General features: G+C 41.2%; 1 protein-coding gene across 1 annotated transcript in view; it reads right to left on the reverse strand.

The window, feature by feature from the left end:
- The window catches only part of CD109 (CD109 molecule), a 96,319-nt gene extending 74,255 nt beyond the window's left edge, over positions 1-22,064 (reverse strand). Inside the window, exons 1-2 of the mRNA XM_042446333.1 lie at positions 21,767-22,064; positions 18,504-18,664 (exon numbers count right to left, since the gene is read on the reverse strand). Coding sequence (XP_042302267.1) covers positions 18,504-18,664; positions 21,767-21,867 — 262 coding nt within the window. The 5' untranslated portion in view covers positions 21,868-22,064. The remainder of the gene's footprint in view (positions 1-18,503; positions 18,665-21,766) is intronic.
- Positions 22,065-22,310: the final 246 nt, after the last annotated feature.

Genomic DNA, 22,310 nt, shown 5'->3' on the forward strand with positions numbered 1-22,310 from the left:
CTTGCAAGCACCTCTTCCGGGGGCCTGGAGAAAGAGCGCGATTTCCGTGCTCCTTCTCTGCAGCATCCGGGAGCTGCGCCGTTTAAAGGCTGTGGTTCCCGGACGCTGCAAGCGGAGGCAGAGCAGACCGTGCTTCTCGCGGTCTGTAACGCGCCCAAGAGTCCAAGTAGACCACAAGGTGAACATGAGTCAACAGTGTGATGCAGCAGCTAAAAAGGTCAATGCAATTTTAGGCTGCATCAATACAAATACAGTGTCTAGATCAAGAGAAGTATAGTGCCACTGTATTCTGCTTTGGTCCGGCCCCACCTGGAATATTTGTGTCCATTCTGGGCACCACAATCAGAAAGGACATTGAGAAACTGGAGCGTGTCCAAAGGAGGGCAACTAAAATGGTGAGGGTCTGGAAACCATGTCCTATGAGGACGACTCAGGGAGCTGGGGATGTTTAGCTGGAGAAAAGAAGGTTAAAGGTGATATGTGATCTGTTTAAATATTTGAAGGGATGTCATGTTGAGGAGGAGCAAGCTTATTTTCTGCTGCTCCAGAGAACAGAACCCGGAACAATGGATGCAAGCTACAGGAAAGAGATTCCACCTCAACATTAGGAGGAACTTCCTGACAGTAAGGGCTGTTCAACAGTGGACGCACTCCCTCGGGGGTGATAGAGTCTCCTTCCTTGGAGGTCTTAAACAGGGCTGAATGGCCATCTGTCAGGGTGCTTTGATCTGGATTTCCTGCATGGCAGGGGGTTGGACTGGATGGCCCTAGTGGTCTCTTCCAACTCTACGATTCTATGATTCTATGATTCTATTTATAGTTTGTATGGGGTTGCCTTTGAAAACTATCCAGAACCTCTCCTGGTCCAGATGCTAAGCAGACTATTAATTGGGGCTGTTTACTGAGCATGTGACTCTATTGTTACAAAAGCTTTGCTGGTGTTTTCAGGCACAATTCAGAATGCTAGTAATACTCCTAAACTGCATCCACATTGCAGAAATAATCCACTTGGACACCATTTAACTGCTGTCTCCAATGCTATGGAATTCTGGGGAATTGTAGTATTGTAAGATATTTACCCTTCCCTGTCAGAGAAACTCTGGTGCACCACACAAGCTACATTTCCCAAATTCCCTAGCACTGAACCATGGCAGTTAAATTGGTGTCAGCCTGGATTTCTGCAGTGTGGATTATTTCTGCAGCCCTAGAGAATCTTACATGACTTGGGGCCAGGCTGTTGGAAACACGGCATTCTCCCATATGAGTTCTCCAAAACTTTCAAGTTCTTCTGAAAGAGTCTTCTCTTGATCCACCACATAATAGGCATGTGTCTGACACGAAACACAAGAAAGTGAGGAATCCACCAGTTAAACCTTTTCCATCAAGTCACTTTAATAGGCAAGTACCTGTCTGAAGAAAGTCCTCTTTGACTGATGTAGAAGAACACTGAAAGTGCAGTTAACTTGGCCTCCGTTGGTACGAAACCCTGAACCTCTTGATGGCTGTTTCTGGTACTGGAGCTTTTCAGTAACCACTACTGTATTATCCTATCCTGATCTTAATGTTTAGCGATTACCAGTTGTTGATTAAAAAAGTAAACAAAAACCCTCAAAAGAAGGGAAAATAACATTCAATTATCCTAATGAGTTTCATGAAAGTATTTCTAGGGTTACATTAGCTCAGAATTAGCTTTCAATTTTCCCGGCTAGTCCTAGAAACCAGCCATCTGATGAGTCACCTGGCAAAGGGGGTACAAGGGAGGCTCAGTGGCATGTTTATATTTAATATGGATTCAACTCCTAAAACCTCGCTCTGTGCCTTGCTCAGCTAACAATTTAGCATTCAGCAGTGTACTCTAGCTTGGCATATAAATTTGGCTGTTTTTATTGTTAAGCAAGCGGATCAACTGCTGGCCCAGACTTTTTTTCTGAGTGTTATATGTTCACTGCTTGTCCCAGCTTGTTCGTGATTTGCGTAGTCTCTATCGATTAGTAACTTTTGCTCAGGAATTCCCCCCCCCCAACTCCCTTGGTCAGAGTCAAACTCTTTGCTTTCACTGTGGTAAGTAGCAATTTACAACTTCTGAGTCACTGACAACTGGTGCAAGCCAATGCCTTAATACCACCACATGCATGTTAGTTTCTGATTGCATATTTAATTACGAATATTGGATATATTTATAAGAGCAACTCTGTATGGCTCAAAACAGAGCTGTACTGCCTTTTTTAAGATTGTAAGAGGTCAGTTTCTTGTGCCTTCCACAATCATAACATAAAACCACATCTATCATTTTATTTATTCCCTAAAGGAGGATAGAAGTAAAAACTTCATATAGCTAAAAATGTGCAAGAAGTTAAGATTAAAACAATATTAAACTGTGTAGAAAATTAAAACCTATGTCTTCCTTATCAGTCATAGCTTCATTTTAACCATTTGCAAGAAATAAAATGGTATAAAACAAAACAAAAAAAAATTGACATCTACCATTTGTATACCACAGCTCCTTTTTCATGGTGCATCATTGCCGCAACATGCGGTCACCAAGGCAAAGATCTGTGGGAGAAAGGGGTGGCATCTCACCGCCCCTTTCTGCCCGTCTGTATCCCCCCTTAATTTGATTTGAAAAATCTATTCTAAGATATGTCTGGAGCCAAAACACTGTACGTACTTAAATTTTTTTTATTTTATTTTTTACAATGGCTTATTTTAAGCCTTGGTCTAATTAGATGTTATGCTTAACAATGAAAAATGTGTATGTGGGTGCTATAATATACCTAGTTGTCTAGAATTCAGCCTCTAATTCACACCCTGACATACCCAATATTTTAAAGTTAGGAATTTTTTAGGTTTTATGGGCTTTTAAGTGAATATACTTATTATTATTAACCTTTATTTATAAAGCACTGTAAATTTACACAGCGCTGTACATATAATCTTTTTAATTAGACTGTTCCCTGCCCTCAGGCTTACAATCTAAAAGACACGACACAAAAGGAGAAGGGAAAAGTGGTGGGGAAGGGGATGAGGGCCAGCAGTTCTTCTCAACCTCCGAGGCCTGGACCAAGGCAGGTGGACTGGAGGGAGGGCTTGGCTTCTTGGAGCTAGCCTGCCTCTCTCTCCCTCAAGATGGAGGACGAAGGGAGGGCTCATCTTCTTCCAGAAGAAGCTAGAATATTCCATTATGACATCCTAATTTAGCTTTATCTAGAGCCCAGCTTCACTCTGTTTACTTGAACTTTTACTTATTTGGAGATGTTTAACTTTGTACATTATGTAATTTTGGTTCTTGTAAATCTAAGTTCCTCAACTTTACACAAAATTCAACGAAATTGAATATAGACAAGCACTTCAAGGCATAACAAATGTGCAGTTGTTCCACATTATCTTCCTTTGATGGTTAGCTTATTTTCCCACTAAAAAGTGCTTGTATTATCTCTGGCAAAATTTATCTTCAACTAGTAGGCACAGTGCTTTGTGAAGTGCTATAAAGAATGTTAATACTAGGTGATGACATATCATACAGCCATCCCCAGTACAGTGGTGCCTCGGGTTACGAAATTAATTCGTTCCGTGGCACCGTTCGTAACCCGAAAAGCCTTCGTAAGCCGAATTGCCATAGGCGCTAATGGGGAAAAGCCGCGATTCCGTGCGAAAAAGCTGAAAAAAGCACCAAAAGTATTTTCGTAACCCGAAAAAACATTCGTAACCCGGAACAATGTTTTCCTATGGGATTTTTTCGTATCTCGAAAATTTCGTAACCTGGGTATTTCGTATCCCGAGGTACCACTGTATACTGAATTCTGTCATGATCCTCCTAAGAGCCTGCAAAGAGATGAATATCTGAAACTGACAAGTCTCAAGAAACCTGCAGAAAAGGTATTTTCAATATTTGTCTGTAATGTATACCCTTTATATAGTTTTTTTGTGGGTTTTTCGGGCTATGTGGCCATGTTCTAGCAGTGTTTATTCCTGACGTTTCGCCAGCATCTGTGGCTGGCATCTTGAAGATGGTCACGTAGCCCAATAAACCCACAAAAAAGTATGGGTGCTGGCCATGAAAGCCTATGCCCTTTTTGTTCCTGCAAAGAAGATGAGAGCAGATGACACATTTCCCAAGAAATGTTAACATCCATACAAGGCTGGACTGATGGTTTATTAGTAGAAGAACTTCATCATGTACTTTCAGACTATAAAAGAAATAAGCATATTTATTTAAGATAGTGTACGTTCAAGAAATAAATCACCATAGTACAATAATACAAATGGTAAAAACACCATACTTCATGCACATGTAAGCACATGCACCTTAAAATTATAGACATGGTTTAGATAGATATGGTTTATAGATATGGTTTCTTCAGATTTTAATTTGTGACTTCAAGGCAGGGGTGTATAACCTGTGGTCCTCCAGAAGATGCTGATCTACAAGTCCCATTACCCCCCAGACCGTTGGCCATGCTACCCAGAGCTAATGGAAATTTGAGTCCATAAATATCTGGATTCTAACTAGATTACCACACTACACTCTTATAGTACTGCTATTCCACTTTAACTGCTCTGGCTGCCTCCTGTTGCATTCTGGGATTTGGTGTTTGAGGAGGGACATTCAGAGTTCTCAACCAGAGAGCTCTTAGGCCTCACTGAACTACAAGCCTCAGAATAACTGTTCAATAATTTAATTTTTTTCTCTTCAAAATAACATTTTTCCTCAATCCTGCCCCCCATGTGTGACACACTTGTTTTTATACCATACTCTTTATTACCTTTGTACCACAATTCTAAGCCTCTGGCTCTTTTTCTCTAGATCAAATGTCAAAATTTGTTGTTAACCACTCAATGCTCACTTATGGCAATGCTGTGGATGAAATATCTCCAAGACTCCCTATCCTCCACCGCTCTGTTAGGTCCTGCAAATTTATACCCATGACCTCCCTAATAGAGTCTATCCATCTAGTATGCAGTCTTCCTCTCTTTCTACATCCCTCCATCTTTCCTAGCACTATCATCTTTTCTCATGATGTGGCCAAAGTAGAATGGCCTCAACTTGATCATCTTGGCTTCCCGAGAGAGTTCAGGCTTGATCTGCTGAAGGACCCATTTGTTTATCTTGTGATAGTATGCAGCCTTGTCTGACCCCTTTGCTAATTGGGTACTATATTTTTTCTCCATATTCTGTTCTAACAGTTGTCTCTTATCCTAAATACAGATTTCTCATCAGGACTATCAGCTGTGGTGACATTCCCATGTTTCTGAGAGCAATCCATAGCTTTTAATGATCTATGCAGTCAAAGGCTTTGCTGTAAAAAAACACAAGATTTTCTTTTTGAATTCCTTGGTGTGATTCATTAGCCTTTATATGTTTGCAGTGTGGGTCTTAGTGTCTTTTCCCTTCCTGACCCCCGCTTGCTCTTCTGGTATTTCTCTCTCCGTGTAGGATTGGAGTCTATGTTGCACAATTTTGAGCATAATTTTGCTTGTGTGGAAAATTAATGCTATGGTCATACAGTTACTGCAGCCTTTTGTGTCTCCTTTTTTGTGGACGGAGATCACTTCCAATCTGTTGGCCACCATTTTGTTTTCCATATTTGTTGACATATATTCGCAAACTTTACAGTTGATTCTCTCTGTGTGGATTATAGCAGTTGAACCGGAATATCATATATTCCTGGTGATTTATTTTTTCTCAATGTCTCTTATTGTAGCTTCCATCTCACTTTTAAAATTTGGAGTTCATCTTTATGTTATTCTTCATTCCATGTGTCTTTCATTTTTTCATCTCTTTTATATAACTCTTCTATGTATTGCATCCAACTTTTTTTTTTCTTCCCGGTCTTGTAGTATGTTATTTTTAATGTCAAAATAATACACTTTAAGCTGACTGGATTTTCTTTTTATGGATAGGAATCAGTGCATTTCAAATGGGAACTAAGGTTCAAAACACATGTGCAGCAGATAAGAAAGTGAAAGGAGGCCTCGGAGGTGCTCCTGAGGGGCACAAGGCTCACTCTGCAGTGCTCTTGTTCTTTTTGTTGTACACCTGGCTCAATGCTAGGGAATCTTGAGAACTGTAGTTTTGTGAGACACTGAGCTTTCTCTGTCAGAAAGAGGCCTGGTGCCACTAAAAACTCCAGTTCCCAGGATTCCCTATGTTAGGAAGGATCGAATTAGGGGAATTTAATTAGCTCAAATAGAGGTGTGTCCTAACAACGTACGCACGGGATCGTGTCCCTATGTGTATACCAGAGGTCATCTAGTCCAGCCCCAAGAAACAGAGACTCCAATGCCAATGAGTTTCAATAAAAATATAAAATGTTTATTAAAGCCACACAACAAAGGGGATCACACACGCACACACACATTCAATGCTAAAGCAAGGGAGGGGGAGAGTCTGGGAGTAAAGGAGAAAGGATAGAGGCACCATTGGGATATTTACCTTAGGAGTCTTCTCCAAAGCGACGGATGTGAGGGATGGTGGATGGTGAGACACGGCCGCGAGAACGGGGAAAGAAAGTGGCAGCCGCGGTGGCTAGGAGCTGAGTTCCGGCAGGCAAAGCTAACTAGAGGCCCGGTGACAGTGAGCTTGGCTTTGCTCAAGTGATTTCATTAGAGCAAATTGCTCAGGGAACGCAAGCTTGGAGCAGGTTGCTTCTACAAGTGAGGAACTCAGGCTCAGAACTGAATCTACAAGCCCACTGGAGGGCTGGAAGAGGGGTCCTTTTATACCCCTGAACATAACCTCAGGCTATGGCAGCCTGGCAAACAAAGGCTTTGATGGCTATCTTTTGTCTAAGCTGAAACTTACACAATGGATACACAAAGAAGAGGTCTGGCACTTTTCAGGGGAGGACAAATATCTAGATGACCGAGCTGTTAAGTTAATCACTCATTCACTGAGAAGGAGGCTACCTCTATTGTCCTCTCTTCTTTGGATAGCTTGCAAAACTTGTAGGGCAACTCCCAAAACTGCTTGCTTAAGGTTTTACAATGTACCTTTTTTCCTGTGGCCAAGCCTAGCAAGCTTGCTGGCTACGTGGTCAGCTCGCCTTTGGGATAATGGCAGCTTGCGATGGGGTCAGTCAGGGGTCATGATTTTTGATCGAATGGCACCCAAAATTTATATAAAACCAAACTCGGTAACACCTAGCACTGAGCCAGAACAGTTACAGCCGTCTCAAATTGGATTATTTCTGCATTGAGCAGTGCTAGCCTAACTTGTCAAGATAGCAGAAGAACTAATTTTTGCACTGATTTCTTTGAAGCTATAATTATAAGTAATTGTCTTCTCATAACCCCATTCTCTGCTATTTTAACCGTAGGTTTTGCCAAGTGTGTTAGAGTGCCTTTAGTTATCAAGTGGAAAATAACTATCATCTGCTTGATTTGCATCAGGAGTACTCAGGCTTGTGGGCTCCATTTAGGTTTTTGTACTTGATTAATTGAATGAAAGATGGTGCAAAAAACAAAGACTCAGATAATATGTTGACTGAATGCCTCCCACAGTCTTTCCACACAAAAACCTCTTCTTGATTACCTCGCATGTTCTTTGTTTTCTCATAACTTGAAGCAATTGGATAGATTCATAAGACTGAAACTTTTTTTTGTTACTTTAGGAACATAAAATATATTCTTTACATAATATGACACAACTATACAATTTTGTTTGACATAACAAAGAGGCGATATGATAGATCTGTTTAAATATTTGAAGGGATGTCATGTTGAGGAGGGAGCAAGCTTATTTTCTGCTGCTCCAGAGAACAGAACCCGGAACAATGGATGCAAGCTACAGGAAAAGAGATTCCACCTCAACATTAGGAGGAACTTCCTGACAGTAAGGGCTGTTCAACAGTGGAACGCACTCCCTCGGAGGGTGATAGAGTCTCCTTCCTTGGAGGTCTTTAAACAGAGGCTGAATGGCCATCTGTCAGGGATGCTTTGATCTGGATTTCCTGCATGGCAGGGGGTTGGACTGGATGGCCCTAGTGGTCTCTTCCAACTCTACGATTCTATGATTCTATGATTCTATTTATAGTTTGTATGGGGTTGCCTTTGAAAACTATCCAGAAACCTCTCCTGGTCCAGAATGCTAAAGCCAGACTATTAATTGGGGCTGTTGGTACTGAGCATGTGACTCTATTGTTACAACAGCTTTGCTGGTTGTTTTCAGGCACAATTCAGAATGCTAGTAAAATACTCCTAAACTGCATCCACATTGCAGAAATAATCCACTTGGACACCACTTTAACTGCTATGTCTCAATGCTATGGAATTCTGGGAATTGTAGTATTGTAAGATATTTACCCTTCCCTGTCAGAGAACTCTGGTGCCACAACAAGCTACATTTCCCAAAATTCCCTAGCACTGAACCATGGCAGTTAAATTGGTGTCAGCCTGGATTATTTCTGCAGTGTGGATTATTTCTGCAGCCCTAGAGAATCTTACATGACTTGGGGCCAGGCTGTTGGAAACACGACATTCTCCCATATGAGTTCTCCAAAACTTTCAAGTTCTTCTGGAAAGAGTCTTCTCTCTGATCCACCACTAATAGGCATGTGTCTGACACGAACACAAGAAAGTGAGGAATCCACCAGTTAAACCTTTTCCATCAAGGTCACTTTAATAGGCAAGTACCTGTCTAGAAGAAAGTCATCTTTGACTGATGGTAGAAGAACACTGAAAGTGCAGTTAACTTGGCCTCCGTTGGTACGAAACCCCTGAACCTCTTGATGGCTGTTTCTAGGTACTGGAGCTTTTCAGTAACACTACTGTATTATCCTATCCTGATCTTAATGTTTAGCAGATATACCAGTTGTTGATTAAAAAAGTAAACAAAAACCCTCAAAAGAAGGGAAAATAACATTCAATTTATCCTAATGAGTTTCATGAAAAGTATTTCTAGGGTTACATTAGCTCAGAATTATGCTTTCAATTTTTCCAGGGCTAGTCCTAGAAACCAGCAATGCCTGATGAGTCACCTGGCAAAAGGGGAGTACAAGGGAGGCTCAGTGGCATGTTTATATTTATAATATGAGATTCAAACTCTAAAACCTCATGCTCTGTGCCTTGCTCAGCTAACAATTTAGCATTCAGCAGTGTACTCTAGCTTGGCATATAAATTTGGCTGTTTTTATTGTTAAGCAAGCCGGGATCAACTGCTGGCCCAGACTTTTTTTCCTGAGTGTTTATATGTTCACTGCTTGTCCCAGCTTGTTCGTGATTTGCGTAGTCTCTATACAATTAGTAACTTTTGCTCAGGAATTCCCCCCCCCCCAACTCCCTTGTTCAGAGTCAAACTCTTTGCTTTCACTGTGGTAAGTAGCAATTATACAACTTCTGAGTCACTGACAACTGGTGCAAGCCAATGCCTTAATACCACCACACGCATGTTAGTTTCTGATTGCACATTTAATTACGAATATATTGGATATATTTATAAGAGCAACTCTGTATGGCTTCAAAACAGAGCTGTACTGCCTTTTTATTAAGATTGTAAGAGGTCAGTTTCTTGTGCCTTCCACAATCATAACATAAACCACATCTATCATTTTATTTATATCCCTAAAGTGAGGCATAGAAGTAAAACTTCATATAGCTAAAAATGTGCAAGAAGTTAAGATTAAAACAATATTAAACTGTGTAGAAAATTAAAACCTATGTCTTCCTTATCAGTCATAGCTTCATTTTAACCAATTTGCAAGAACTAAAAATGGTATAAAACAAAACAAAAAAAATTGAGCCATCTACCATTTGTATACCTGAGTATCAACTTCACTACTTAGGGCCACATTAAAGAGAATATGTTTGGGTAGTTTCACATGCTGCACAACAATTACCTCACATTTGCCACTGAGTGTAAGCTCATCAGGGAACTGAAGATAACTCACTACAAGCATTCTTGTATTAGACAGGTAGGTTGTTTGCTTTTCCTTCAAACATCTCTTTGCTGCACTTAAACAATAATGTGTAAAGCAGATCTCTGTTAAATACCTCTCCCTTTTCCATCAGCTGAAAATTCTTATTAGGAAACATATCAAGGTTTCTGGCCTCTTGGGATTTCCTGCACTGGCAGTGTAGAGAAAATTCATCCAAAGTCTATTGTATCTTGAAGAGGTAGGATGACATTTAACAACTATCCCTTTATGCCTACATATCCTTAAGAGCCTGAAAGTTAGACTCTTAGCAAGGAGCTTCATGTTTTGAGTTTAATTCTTTGTTTATCTAAAGATCAGGTGGTACTGGAGATGATCTCACACCTGCTTACACTGGCTGCTTGCCACCCACTAAGCTTATATCTGGGTGGTAGAAGATTTCATTGATAAGGCCCAATAATGTACCCACCACAAAAGGTGTGATTAATTGGGCTGTTGCTGAGAATGCACGTAGCATCCAGGGTTCTCAGGTATGTAAGTCCCAAGATGCTGCCCAGGTCACACTTCAACACACACCTGGACTGGACTGGCCATCAGCTTGGAGTTTCTTTGTCACTATTCACTTCAAATCTCTGACAAGTGAATGGGAAAGCTCATCCTGCTTAAAAAACTTTGAGCCCGAACAGACAGGCCAAAATAAAGCTGCTTCAGGTCACTTTGGAGGTATGCTGTTTAAATGATGCACACGTCCTATGAGGCCGGAAACCACGCCAAAGCCACGTTTCAGTCCTAAGGACTGGAGCATACCTTTGGCACAGCTTCTGGCCTCTTAAGATACGTGTATCATTTAAATAGCATACCTCCAAAATGACCCAAAGCTGCTTTATTTTGGCCTGTCTGTTCAGGCCCTCAGTTACATTTCTTTATTTCATCTTCACCTGTCCCTTAGTAAAATCTTTGACTTCTAACTCACTCATGCACTTATTGCCACCCAATCCTCAAAGTGTTTCATATGCTATTTGATGTGGGGATCAGCAATTATTTTTCTTCCAACATGACAGGATCTGTGCCATGTTTGCACCTACTGGATACAATCCTCTTTCTTTCTTTCTTTCTTTCTTTCTTTCTTTCTTTCTTTCTTTCTTTCTTCATTGAAAGCCAGTGACTCACATGGCTCTGGGACAGGCACTAGCCAGTGATGGTGAACCTTTTAGAGATTGAGTGCCCAAACTACAACCCAAAACCCACTTATTTATCAAAAAGTGCCACATTCTTCTGGCTTTCTAGTATTAAACTCTGGCCAACTCTGTGCTGAGGCGATAGTGCACATGCCCACAGAGAGGGCTCTGAGTGCCCACTCTGGCACCCACGCCATAGGTTCACCACCACTGCATGGTCCACTGCTTTGAGTAGCATTTCTTAAAGCACTGCTTTTCCCAAGGCAACCAAGGAGCTGGACTAGTTGACTCTTAGCAACCCTCCCAACTCTGATTCCTCTTGCCAGCCTATAGCCATCGTATTTCCCAATTTTTAATCTATATTCCAAAACAGCCACCAATAATACAAGGTTGCCTCCTTTCCATCATGTGAAGTGCTTTTATTAACTACAGAAGGAAGGCTACACCTGCACAAGTTTCATTCTACTGGCATGGCTATGGGTCACACTGACAAAGTAAATGCCCTGGTAAAGTTGGAAGCTCAGCCATCCAACAGAGAGAAGGCTCTGAATTAGAGACAATCCAATATCCTTCCCAACTCAAACTGAAGTGTGCACCCTGAAGTTTCTCCAGTGCATAAATCAAGCAGAAATGCATTCTTGAATCTCTGTGCAAAATATGTTTACTTTAACAGAAAGAAAAAACGCTGACAAAATATCCAGCAAAATAGTCCCATCATGAAGGCTGAACAAAGCATTAAAAGAAATACTCTGTATACAGTACTTTTATCATACACCATACCAGAACGTACTTCCTACTTTACTATTCTAATTTACATAGCCCAGGGAATAAAACTGACTCTTTCTAAATGTTTATTAGAATTCCTATTCATATTTCACTTATGCTGCAGATCTTTAGGCAATTACAACCACTGCAGTACTTCCTAAAGCATACCAGTTTAGAGTAATCCCCGTGATTTATTGTAGACTTTACATTTTTCCTGTGCCCACAGGGTAGATGACGCAATCACTCATCACTATTTTTTCATCAAAAATTTACATTGATTTATGTTTCAGCCTAACAAGTTGCCTGGTATAACATCTGCAATATTTATATTCTGCAGGATATGCAAAGATACCTGAAGCCAGGGCAGATGGCGCAAATAAATCTCTTCTAGATTATCCACAATTTGAGCAGTTAGGAGCCCCCCTCTGTTTCAAATGAGTTGTTCATACACATTATGCCTCACAGCCAAAATGTCTACTAACACTAGTAGTTTGAGAGACATTTCCTTTCCTCAGGCCCAGAATGTAGAGAAACATAAGCTCCCCACAGGAGCAAGTTAGAGCTCCATAGAATACTAGTCTCTTCTTCATCCTGAGCAAGGCACTTTTAACTATAGATGGAAAGAATATCCATTATTATTTGTTCCCAGGTTGTTGTTTTTTTACAAAATGGGGTTCTTGACAGTCAGGACACAATGTCAGGAAGAATAACAGACCAGCAATCATCTTACATAATTTTCTCCCCATATTTAAACATCCCAAACTGTTGCAGATGAATTACTTTGCATAGAAAAAGATGAGTAGTTCTGTGCAAAACAGGTTCTGGGTTATTTCTTTCTGTGAAAGAAACAGGCTTTGTTCAAAGAAACCACTTGTTTTTCAAGGAAGAATAATTTATCCACAACACTTCGAGACATTCAAATACAGGAAGGATACTGCAGAGGAAACTTTGCTTTCTGCCATAGCAATAATGAATCTCCCATAATTATTTGTCCCCACCAAGGAGGATAAAATAGTCAGGATTTGCATCCCCACGATTAACAAATGAAGACAGGGGAAGAAATGATGTCACTCATTACCTGTGCTGACTCTTGACACACTAATAAAACTTTAAGAGCAAATCTTTATGATTAGTCCTCATTTTCCCAGACCAACACTATAATTCTCCACAGCAAAATAATATGGATCTTTTACCTAGCCATTTCTCGATGTATTTTCTGTACGGTCAAGTTTTTCCAGCTACTTCTACAAAGCAAAAACAAAACAAAACAAAACCTTGGTCTACACTGATTTGGATTTCTACATATGCTAAAATGCTTCACTTAGAATTAGAAAAGATACATATTTACAATTCAGAATATACTCTTCTGCTCTCTTGGAGCATTGTCTGCAGAACTTATCTGTCTTGAAAAAAACAATACCTAAATTGTAGAGTGAAAAAAAAGAGGACTAAACACTTTCCGTTAGCAAGCATCTGGGGCATGAAACATAACTTTCCAGCCTTAATTAGAGAAATACTGGCCCGTTACAGACGGGCCTTTAAGTACAGATTCAGTCCATACTAGGGTTAAAAAAGGGCGTCGCTTCTGGACGCCCCTAACCCTAGTACGGACTGAGTCTATACAAAATGGTGGTGCCCCTTCCACATGGGGGCCGCCATGACGACGTCACGACCGCGTCGCCTCTATACGGGGCGGCGCAGACGTGATGTCATCGCTCCGTGCCGGGGCATTAGTGCGCCCTTTCCACGGAGCAAGGAGGAGCTCCGTTTCGGAGCTCTTTCCTGGTTTGTGTCACTGGGCACAGCCTTTAGATGGCAGCGCCCAGCAACGCAAGGGAGAAAGGGGCCAAGCGGCCCCTTTCTCCTCCTCCCCGCCACCACGGGTTGTCCTTGGGGTTTGAAGCCCCAAGGACACTCCTTTCCAGGCTGTGGGGAAGCGGCCTTTTGCTGCTTCCCCGCAGCCTGGAAAGCGGCGGATCGGGGCCTCGGAGGCTGCCGGTCTGGCAGCTGAGGCCCCGATACACCGGGGAAAGCAGCGTCTACAGGCCGCCTCAAAGGGGCGGTCTGTAACGCGCCACTGTTTCTTTTTCTTTTTTTCTTTCTTATCACAAAACAACCATGGAGTGTCCTAAGTCTTGAGTATTCAAAGGCATAACCGTGTTAGTTTGTAACAGCGTACAAAGGAATCTTGTAGTACCTTTAAGACTAACTAGGAAAAAGAAATTTACAAGCACAGTTTTTCGTAGACTTGAACTTCTTTGTCGCAGTTAATCATAAAAGTAACTGATGTAGATTGAATTGAATCCTTGGGGCTTCATTTGTATGGATATAAGTAAAATTACAAATACTCAGATCTTTTGAAATACCACAGAAGCTACTACAGGGGAAAAGACGAGTCACCACATCTCCATAGTGGAGCAACCAATTTTTTTCCTGCAGCTTTTGAAGAGATGTGTATACACAAACACAACAGAAGCAAATGCCCATCAACATTATTCATCAACATTGACTTTACATTAATGTACACTAAGAATGGAACATTAAAATCATATGTTCTTTTGAATTCTAGATAGTACAGAAACATCTCAAGCATGTACACAGCGATCTTATTGACCATGGTGACACTATGGCTTGATGTTTTATGTTATTATTTCATGTTACATTATATAAAGATTCAAAAGAATCAGCAGTTCTCATATTTATGCAAATACAATTGGCCCTCCATATCCATGGATTCATGAGGTTCTTGAAAGCAAACCTCAGCGGATACCAATGGCCCACTGTACAACGTAAAGTCTGAACTAATCTGAAGGTGTTCTCAACTGGCAATAGTCACTGACTTCTGCAGAACCTTAAAATCTGAAGCACATGTTAATGAGAATTACTTGAGGTTTAGATATTATGTTTCTAAAAGAGCTTGGAGAAAGTTTTGTTTTTACATCAAAATGTGATGTTTTATGCTCTGAACACACACACACAAAGTACAATGAAAAGAGAGAAAATTCTAAATGAATGGTGCAAAAGAAGTACTAGAATAGAGTCTGAGTAACTCATAAAAGCTTTTTACATCAACTAGGTATACTTGAGCTCAGTTCTTCACTCAGCCATGAAGCTTAACCATTATTGACCAGTTTTCAACATTCCATCCTTGGGCAAGGTATTGGAATGTGTGGCAGCCTCCCAGTTCTAGTGATTTTTTTGATGAGATCAATTAAACAGATCTATTTCAACCTAATCTCAGACTTGATTATGGGACAGAGACAGATGAGTGCATTGGTGGACAATCTGTGTGAGGAACTGGGCAAGGATGTGTGTCCCTGTTAGTTCAGCTGGACCTCCCAGAAGCTTTCAGTGCCATCAACCATGGTATCCTTCTGGGCTATCTTGCTGAGATGGGACTTATAGACACAATTTCACAAAAGCTTTGTTTCTTCCTGAAGGGGTATTTCCAGAAGGCTTGTGCAACATCTTGGCTGTTGGCCTGTGGGCTCTGTTCTGTCCCCCATACATGAAACCACTGGGGAAGGTCATTCAGAGTTTTGGGATCAAGTGCTATCAGTCAATCAATCAATCAATCAATCAATCAAAGCCTTTATTACAGTCAACAGACCTCCAGGCAGTGCTATCAGTGTGTGGATGGCATCCAAGTCTATTATTCCTTTCCACTCACTTCAAGGAAGCTGTTTGGGTACTAAACGGTTGCCTGTTGTCAGCAATAGACTGGATAAGATTATTTATTTATTTATTTATTTATTTAGCACTGTAGATGGGCAAACTAGAACTGACTATAAGACAGTGGCATTCCTATTTAGTCAAAAGACAGACTGAGATTGAACTCAAGTCAGATGGGATTACACTCCCCCGAAGAGATTGGTCCACAATTCCTGAATTCAACTCGGAGCCTGCAAGCTCAGGTTTCAGAAGTGGCCATGAGTTCCTTTTCACACTTAAGGCTTATGCACAAGTTGCACCCATTCCTTGAGATGTCAGATCTAGCCATAGTGACATATGCCTTAGTTATATCATGTTTTGATTATTGTAACACACTTTATGTAGTGCTACCTTTGAAGAGTCTTTGACAACTTCAAGTGGTTCAAAGAGTGGCACCCAGATAGTTAACTGGGGCTGGCTACAAGATCAAGAGCACCAACTGGTTGCTGGCCCATTTTCGTGAACAATTAAAAATGCTAGTCATGACATATGAAGCCCTGGGTTATCTGAAGGACTATAATGTCCCATACATTTATATAAATGACTATTTCAAGTCCCATTCTCCCATACATTTATATAAATAACTATAACTACTACAACCTTGGGCTATCTAGTCATCTCTTAATCTAGCTGACTTCATACAACCGAGGATAAGTAACTATATATAAGCCTGTTAATGGAAACTGGAGGCAAGAAGGTGCAACATAAATGTAATGCCAAACACATGTAATACAGTTATTCCTCCAACAATGTTTATAGAGTTTCTGCACTTCACACAACTTTCTAAACAGTGAGGAGCACGACAAAACTGTTACCATAAAAACGGGACATTCTGAACTATGTTGGATAGTTTATGCATTTGTCATCCACAAACTGCTATTTAAGTCTTTTTCAAATATGAAAAATGAGTTTATTTTTAATGTGCACTTTGCCAGAAGTTTTGGAAAATTTGGCATCCAAAACATTTCACTGAAGAGTTTCAGTGTGTAAACTTCCAACAGTTTATAATCAGTTGTTATTGATGAAAAGACAGAAATTTATCCTTTCTTACACTTCTTTTGTCTGTTACAGATTTGCCTTAAGACAAGAGACGTAACTACAGAATTCTTTATATAATTCTTTTTCGGGAGTGGATGTGCTATAAAAAGACCTTGAATTTATATATCAGTCTGATTAATTCTGGGATTGTGACAAATGTATGGGCAGCTTCACATGCTTAACTGTCTAATTTTTTCATTTTCTTTCTCAAAAAAGACCACACACCTCATGAATGAGTCCAGCACTCTGAGCAAGTCCCAATTCACACCATTCTTTACACTCTACAAAAGGACAGAGGAATGCAGCATGCATTAAATCTATGGGCCTCTCTACAGAACATCTGCCTTTTATACATAATGGAAGAGGGGCTGCACCTGTTCTTCCACCATGCAAGCAATATTAAAGATAAATAGATGAACTAGCCCTCCTTTATATTTTACATTTCATACAGCAAGATCATTACAAACAACTGTCCAGATAATGAAACTAAAAGGAGCAGAAACTAGGGAGCATCCAAGGAAATCCACAGAGGAAACTGGAGACATGTTTCAAAAGGCTGGAAATATAGTTGTTTTAATGGGGGTAAACTGACACAACTTTGAAGAGCCTACTTAGAATAAAAGCTCAGATACTTCTAGACCAGGAACTCTCAAAACATTTACTGAAAAGTGGCAATGTAACATGAAACACAAAATTATAATTGCCCAGTAAATGATTTGAGAGTTCCTGGTTGATTCTAAATAGCCCCTGAAAAAGCCCTTGAGAGAATGCACAGGCTGAAATGCATTGGTCTTCTCTGTTATTGAGCAGGTGATAAAAGCAACATCTTAGGCTTTTATTACAATTAGTTATTTGAAGGCTGTGCACTCCCTCTCTCCAACGCTGTACCTAACCCACATATCTCAACCACTGTACTGCTTCAACAGGTTTGTTTAGCAATAGGTCTCTTGAAACAATAAACACCTGTGAAAGTTTGGGTCTAATCCTAGACACACTAACTAGAGAGTAAACTTTCGCTGCAATACAGGGAGTGAAAACTATTTCTGCATAAACAAACATACACAGGATTCCACCATATTTTGTTGGAATTTCTTTAAAACTGTTTTTGGAAAATAGTAAAGGGACTTGCAGAAATACCACGGAACATATATGCTTTGACTATATTTCAATTGTTTTCTGATGCTAAACACAAGAGGCAAATGAAGGTGTGTATTCTCATACTATCTCAATAGAGAGCTGATAGGTATTTTCACTCCCACACACACCTAGTTCAAATTTTGGGCCACTGTCTCAGAATAAACAGAGTGAGAGTTGACTTCTCTAATAATTCATCAGACCCAGTTTCTGAAGTTTGGTTTCTGTTTTTGGGGTGTGTGTGTATTTGAGCACACTTGCCAAGATTGCAAGAGCTGCTTCCAGTTTCTCTCACCCACATACCAGTAAAAAGAAGCAAAACAATTTCCTGAGTGCATCAGCCTCTCATAAACAGAAATAGTGGAGAAGTGATCTCACTTAGAATTACATTTAAAAGATGAATAGTCGAGCACTGGCATGCAGATCTGAGGAACAAATGGTGAAGTTTAAGAAAAACTGAGTCTGCAGTGTAAGCCCCAGTCCCTTGAAGTCCCTGCAAAACTCAAGCCTGCAAGTTATTAAAACAATTCACTGGACAATTTTATCTTTACTCAATACAGCTGATCTACATAGAATTTATACTGAGCATTTTGAATCAAACTTCAAATACTTAAAGAATACTAATATTCCATCCCCTTTCAAACTCTAGTGCTAAGCACATTTACGTACTACAAAGTAAACCCCACTGAATACTGTGAGGCTTGCTTTTTAGTAAACATGCACAGAGCTGTGCTGGAATCATGGTGTCTAATTAACTAAGGAAAGAGAATACATTCAGAATTTTTGTAGACCAAGACATTTATCTCACCTCTTAGAAAGACACCTTCTCCATGTAGCACTGAATTATTTGCAAAAAGCACTTCTGCTTTTATTGTAAGGCGTGGTGGGCTTGCCTTCAGCAACGCAACTCCAATGGTCAGATTTGCTCCAGGCCTGATGATCTCTGGAGCTGCCAGCAGGTATGTGGGCCTAGCAAGGAAAAATGGGACAAGATAAATTAAAAGTCACAGTTCAAGACACATTGCTTTCTTACAGGCCTTTATTTTTTTTAAAGTAGGTCTAGTTCATAAGCAGATGCAACTGGCAAGAGCAGAGCTTGCAAAAGTTGTATTTTGACCTAGAGTTTGCAGAATCCCTCCTGCCAGGATAGCCATGATGAGTAGGGGGATTCTGGGAGCTGTCGCTTAGAAAATTACATGTCCCTGCTCCTGAGGGAACAGAATCATAAAAGCCATAATTAACACTATAGTGGGAAAGGTAACAGTAGAGATCTGCAAAGTAAATAAGGGGTACAGAGAGATACATGTACAGAACTTTAGGGTAAAAAGGAGGGTTTGAAATTATCTCCAACTAGCTGTAATTCTTTCTTTTTCTTTTTTGAAATTCCTAGCAGAGGAAATGTATCCATAATCATCCCTTGGCCAACACACATACAGCCTTGTAATCTGTACCACTGCATCTGGAAAAACTCTAGTCTTCTGGAATCTTGTGCTAACTTGACCAGGAGTAAACCTCACTGAGTCACATTTGCTAAGGAAAGATGTATAGAACTGCAGTGACAGCAATGACAGGAATGCACTAGATTTCCATGCTCCACCCACAAAGCATAAACCCAGGGTCTGCCCAAAAACTTTTGCTGAAGCAGAACATCAAATGGCACTCCACACCCACCCAAAATAAAGGTGCATTGTACTGAAAAACAACCAAATTGTTTTGGTACCTGGGCCAGAAAATCCTACAAGCTCTTTTTCCCTTCAGGCATTAAAAATAAAATACAAACAAGTCAGTGACTAACAATATGCTTCTGTTTTACAATACTCCCAAAAAATCTTCTAAGGTGGGCACCTCCACCTGCCTAATGGTAGAGCCAGCAATATGACAAACCAAAGAGGTAAGACAAACTTAGTGTCCTACATTGTAACTTCAAGAGCAGTAGCCAGGGTGGTGTAGTGGTTTGAGCCTTGGACTATAACTCCGGAGACCAGGGGTCAAATCCCAGGTTGGCCATGTAAACCCACTAGGTGACCCTGGACCAGTCATATGCTCTCAGCCTAAGGATGCCAATGGCAAACTCCCTCTGAACAAAACTTGCAAAGAAAACCCTATGATAGGTTTACCTGGTTGTTTTGTGCTTTCAAGTCATTTCTGGCTTATGGCAACCCTAAGGCGACACTATCCTGAGTTTTAAATGGTATGATTTGGCCATTTGTCCAGGGTGCTTTGATTGTGAGTTCCTGCATGGCAGAAAGGTGCTTGACTGGATGACCTTTGTGGTCTCTGCCAACTCTGTGATGCTACGATTTGTTCAGAGGAGGTTTGCCATTGCTTTCCCCTGGGACGGAGAGTGTGTGAATTGCCAAAGGTCAGCCAGTGGGTTTCATGGCTGAGTGAGGAATTGAACCCTTCTCTCCAGTGTCACATTCCAACACTCAAACTCTAGGGTTGCCATAAGTAAGAAACAATCTGAAGGCACACAATAACAACAACAAAAGCCTTGTTAGCCCTTTGCCGCAAAAATAACAGTTCTCTGGGAAGCTGGAAAGGCAAAGAAACCTGTTCGTAAAAAACAAGAGAGGGCCTGTGGGCACCTTAAAGACTGACCAACTGTACTTGGCATATACATTAACAAGCACCAACCCACTTCCTCAGATGTAGTGGGTTTGGGAACTGATGCCAAACTAAACATGTTTGGTTTTTAATACATCACAAGGCTACTCATTGTTTTTGGCCACCACAGATCAATCGCCTCAAAAATTGATTTCATGCCATCATTTTCTGGTGCCACCAGACTGTCTCCTTATCCTGCAGGGTTTGCCCCGAGATTCTCAAGATGCAAAGGCAGCTGCAGGATAACCTATAGGCGTTAGAGCTGCAAAAGCAGCTATAGGGCAGCCCTACAGAGATTTTAGTTGCAAGGACAAAACTTGCAAACAAAATTCTATGATAGGTTTGCAGGGCAGCCCTGTAGGAGTTACATTGGAAGAGCAGCTATAGGGCAGCCCTATAGGGGTTAGAGTTGCAAGGGCAACTATAGGGCAGCTCTATAGGGGTTACAGCTTCAAAGCCAGCCACAGGGCAGCGGTTGAGAGCCAGTATAGTGTAGCAGTTTGAGTGTTGGACTATGACTCTGGAGCTCAGAAGGATTCAAGTCCCAGTTCAGCCATGTAAACCCCCTGGGTGACCCTGGCCAAGTCACACTCTCTCAGCTTCAGGGGAAGGCCATGGCAAACCCTCCTCTGAATAAATCTTGTCAAGAAAACCCCATGATAGGGGTTGCCATAAAGTCAGGAATGACTTGAAGGCACACATAACCACTTCCAGAAACAGCCATGTAAATCCCCTGAGTGACTTTGGCCGGGTCACACTCTCTCAGCCTCAGAGGAGATCAAAGCCAAGGCCAAACCTTGTCTGAGTAAACCTTGCCAAGAAAAACAAACAAACCATAAAATCGCCATAACGAAGCCAGAAACAACTTGAAGGTGTGCAACAACCTTACATTTTTATGGTTTGTGTTGTAATATTTAACTCGTAACTGTTCTAACTTTGAAAATGGTTTCATTGTTTTCTTGCAAAATTTTACATTTATACATTTTAACACTGTACTGTGTGGTTTTTTGGCTTTTTTTTAAAAAAAATTGTATCCTTTTAAATCTGCTGTTCACCGCCTTGAGCCCCTATAGTGGGAGAAAGGCAGGATATAAGAAAATAAAGTTAATAATAATAATAATAATATTTTAAATTGATTTTAATTTGCATTTATAGCATTGGTATTTTAGTTTTAAGGTAAGGGATAAGTGGATAGGTAATTTTTAGTTATGTATGTGTTATGTATATATTTATGTATTCTATTGTAACCCGCCTTGATCCTTCGGGAAAGGCGGGATATAAATAAAATCTAATATTACTGTTAATCAAAACAGGGATGCTAGCTGCAACAAGGGTCCAGGGAGAGGGAAAGGGGAGGGGAGACAGGCAGGAATAGCTCCCAGTTTCCCCTCCTTAACCTCCTCCCCCAAAACACACACAAAAACACACACAAAAGACACATACACACCCAAGCCCCTTCCCTACCCGGCTGAGGCCCATGAAGTTGCCCAGAGGCAGCAAAGGAGGAGATGGAGGGCAGATGGCAGGGACCCCATCCCAGCAGAGCCTGGAAGCCAGAGCAGCATCCTTTCCTCTTTCTGGCAGCAGGGAGGCCTCTTCTTCCCTCAGTGGACTCCTTCCCTTCTTCTTCTTCTACTTCTTCCCCCAGACTTTCTCCTTCTCTTTCTCCTTTTGGGCTGGGAGGGAAGGAAGGAAGGTGGGGCACGCCTGTTTGGGCAGAGAGAAGGCACTTTTCCTCCCCTCCCTCCTCCTCCTCCTCCTCCTCCTCCTCCTCTTTTCAGGATGCTCTTTGATTATCCTCCTCCTCCTCCTCCTCTTCCCCAAATTGGTGGCTGCCACCAGGGGCTCCCTTCACCCTCCAAAAACTTTGGAGAGACACTAGAGAGAGGGAGGTGCTCTGGGGAGCCATTTTCCCCCACATTTGCAGCCCCTGGCAAGCCTCCCCCTCTGAGGAAACTTCCCAAGGAAACCCCCACCACACAGGGTCGCCCTTGGGCTGCAGCCACAC

The sequence above is a fragment of the Sceloporus undulatus genome, chromosome 1 (genome assembly GCF_019175285.1).
Source record: "Sceloporus undulatus isolate JIND9_A2432 ecotype Alabama chromosome 1, SceUnd_v1.1, whole genome shotgun sequence".
Classification (NCBI taxonomy): domain Eukaryota; kingdom Metazoa; phylum Chordata; class Lepidosauria; order Squamata; family Phrynosomatidae; genus Sceloporus; species Sceloporus undulatus.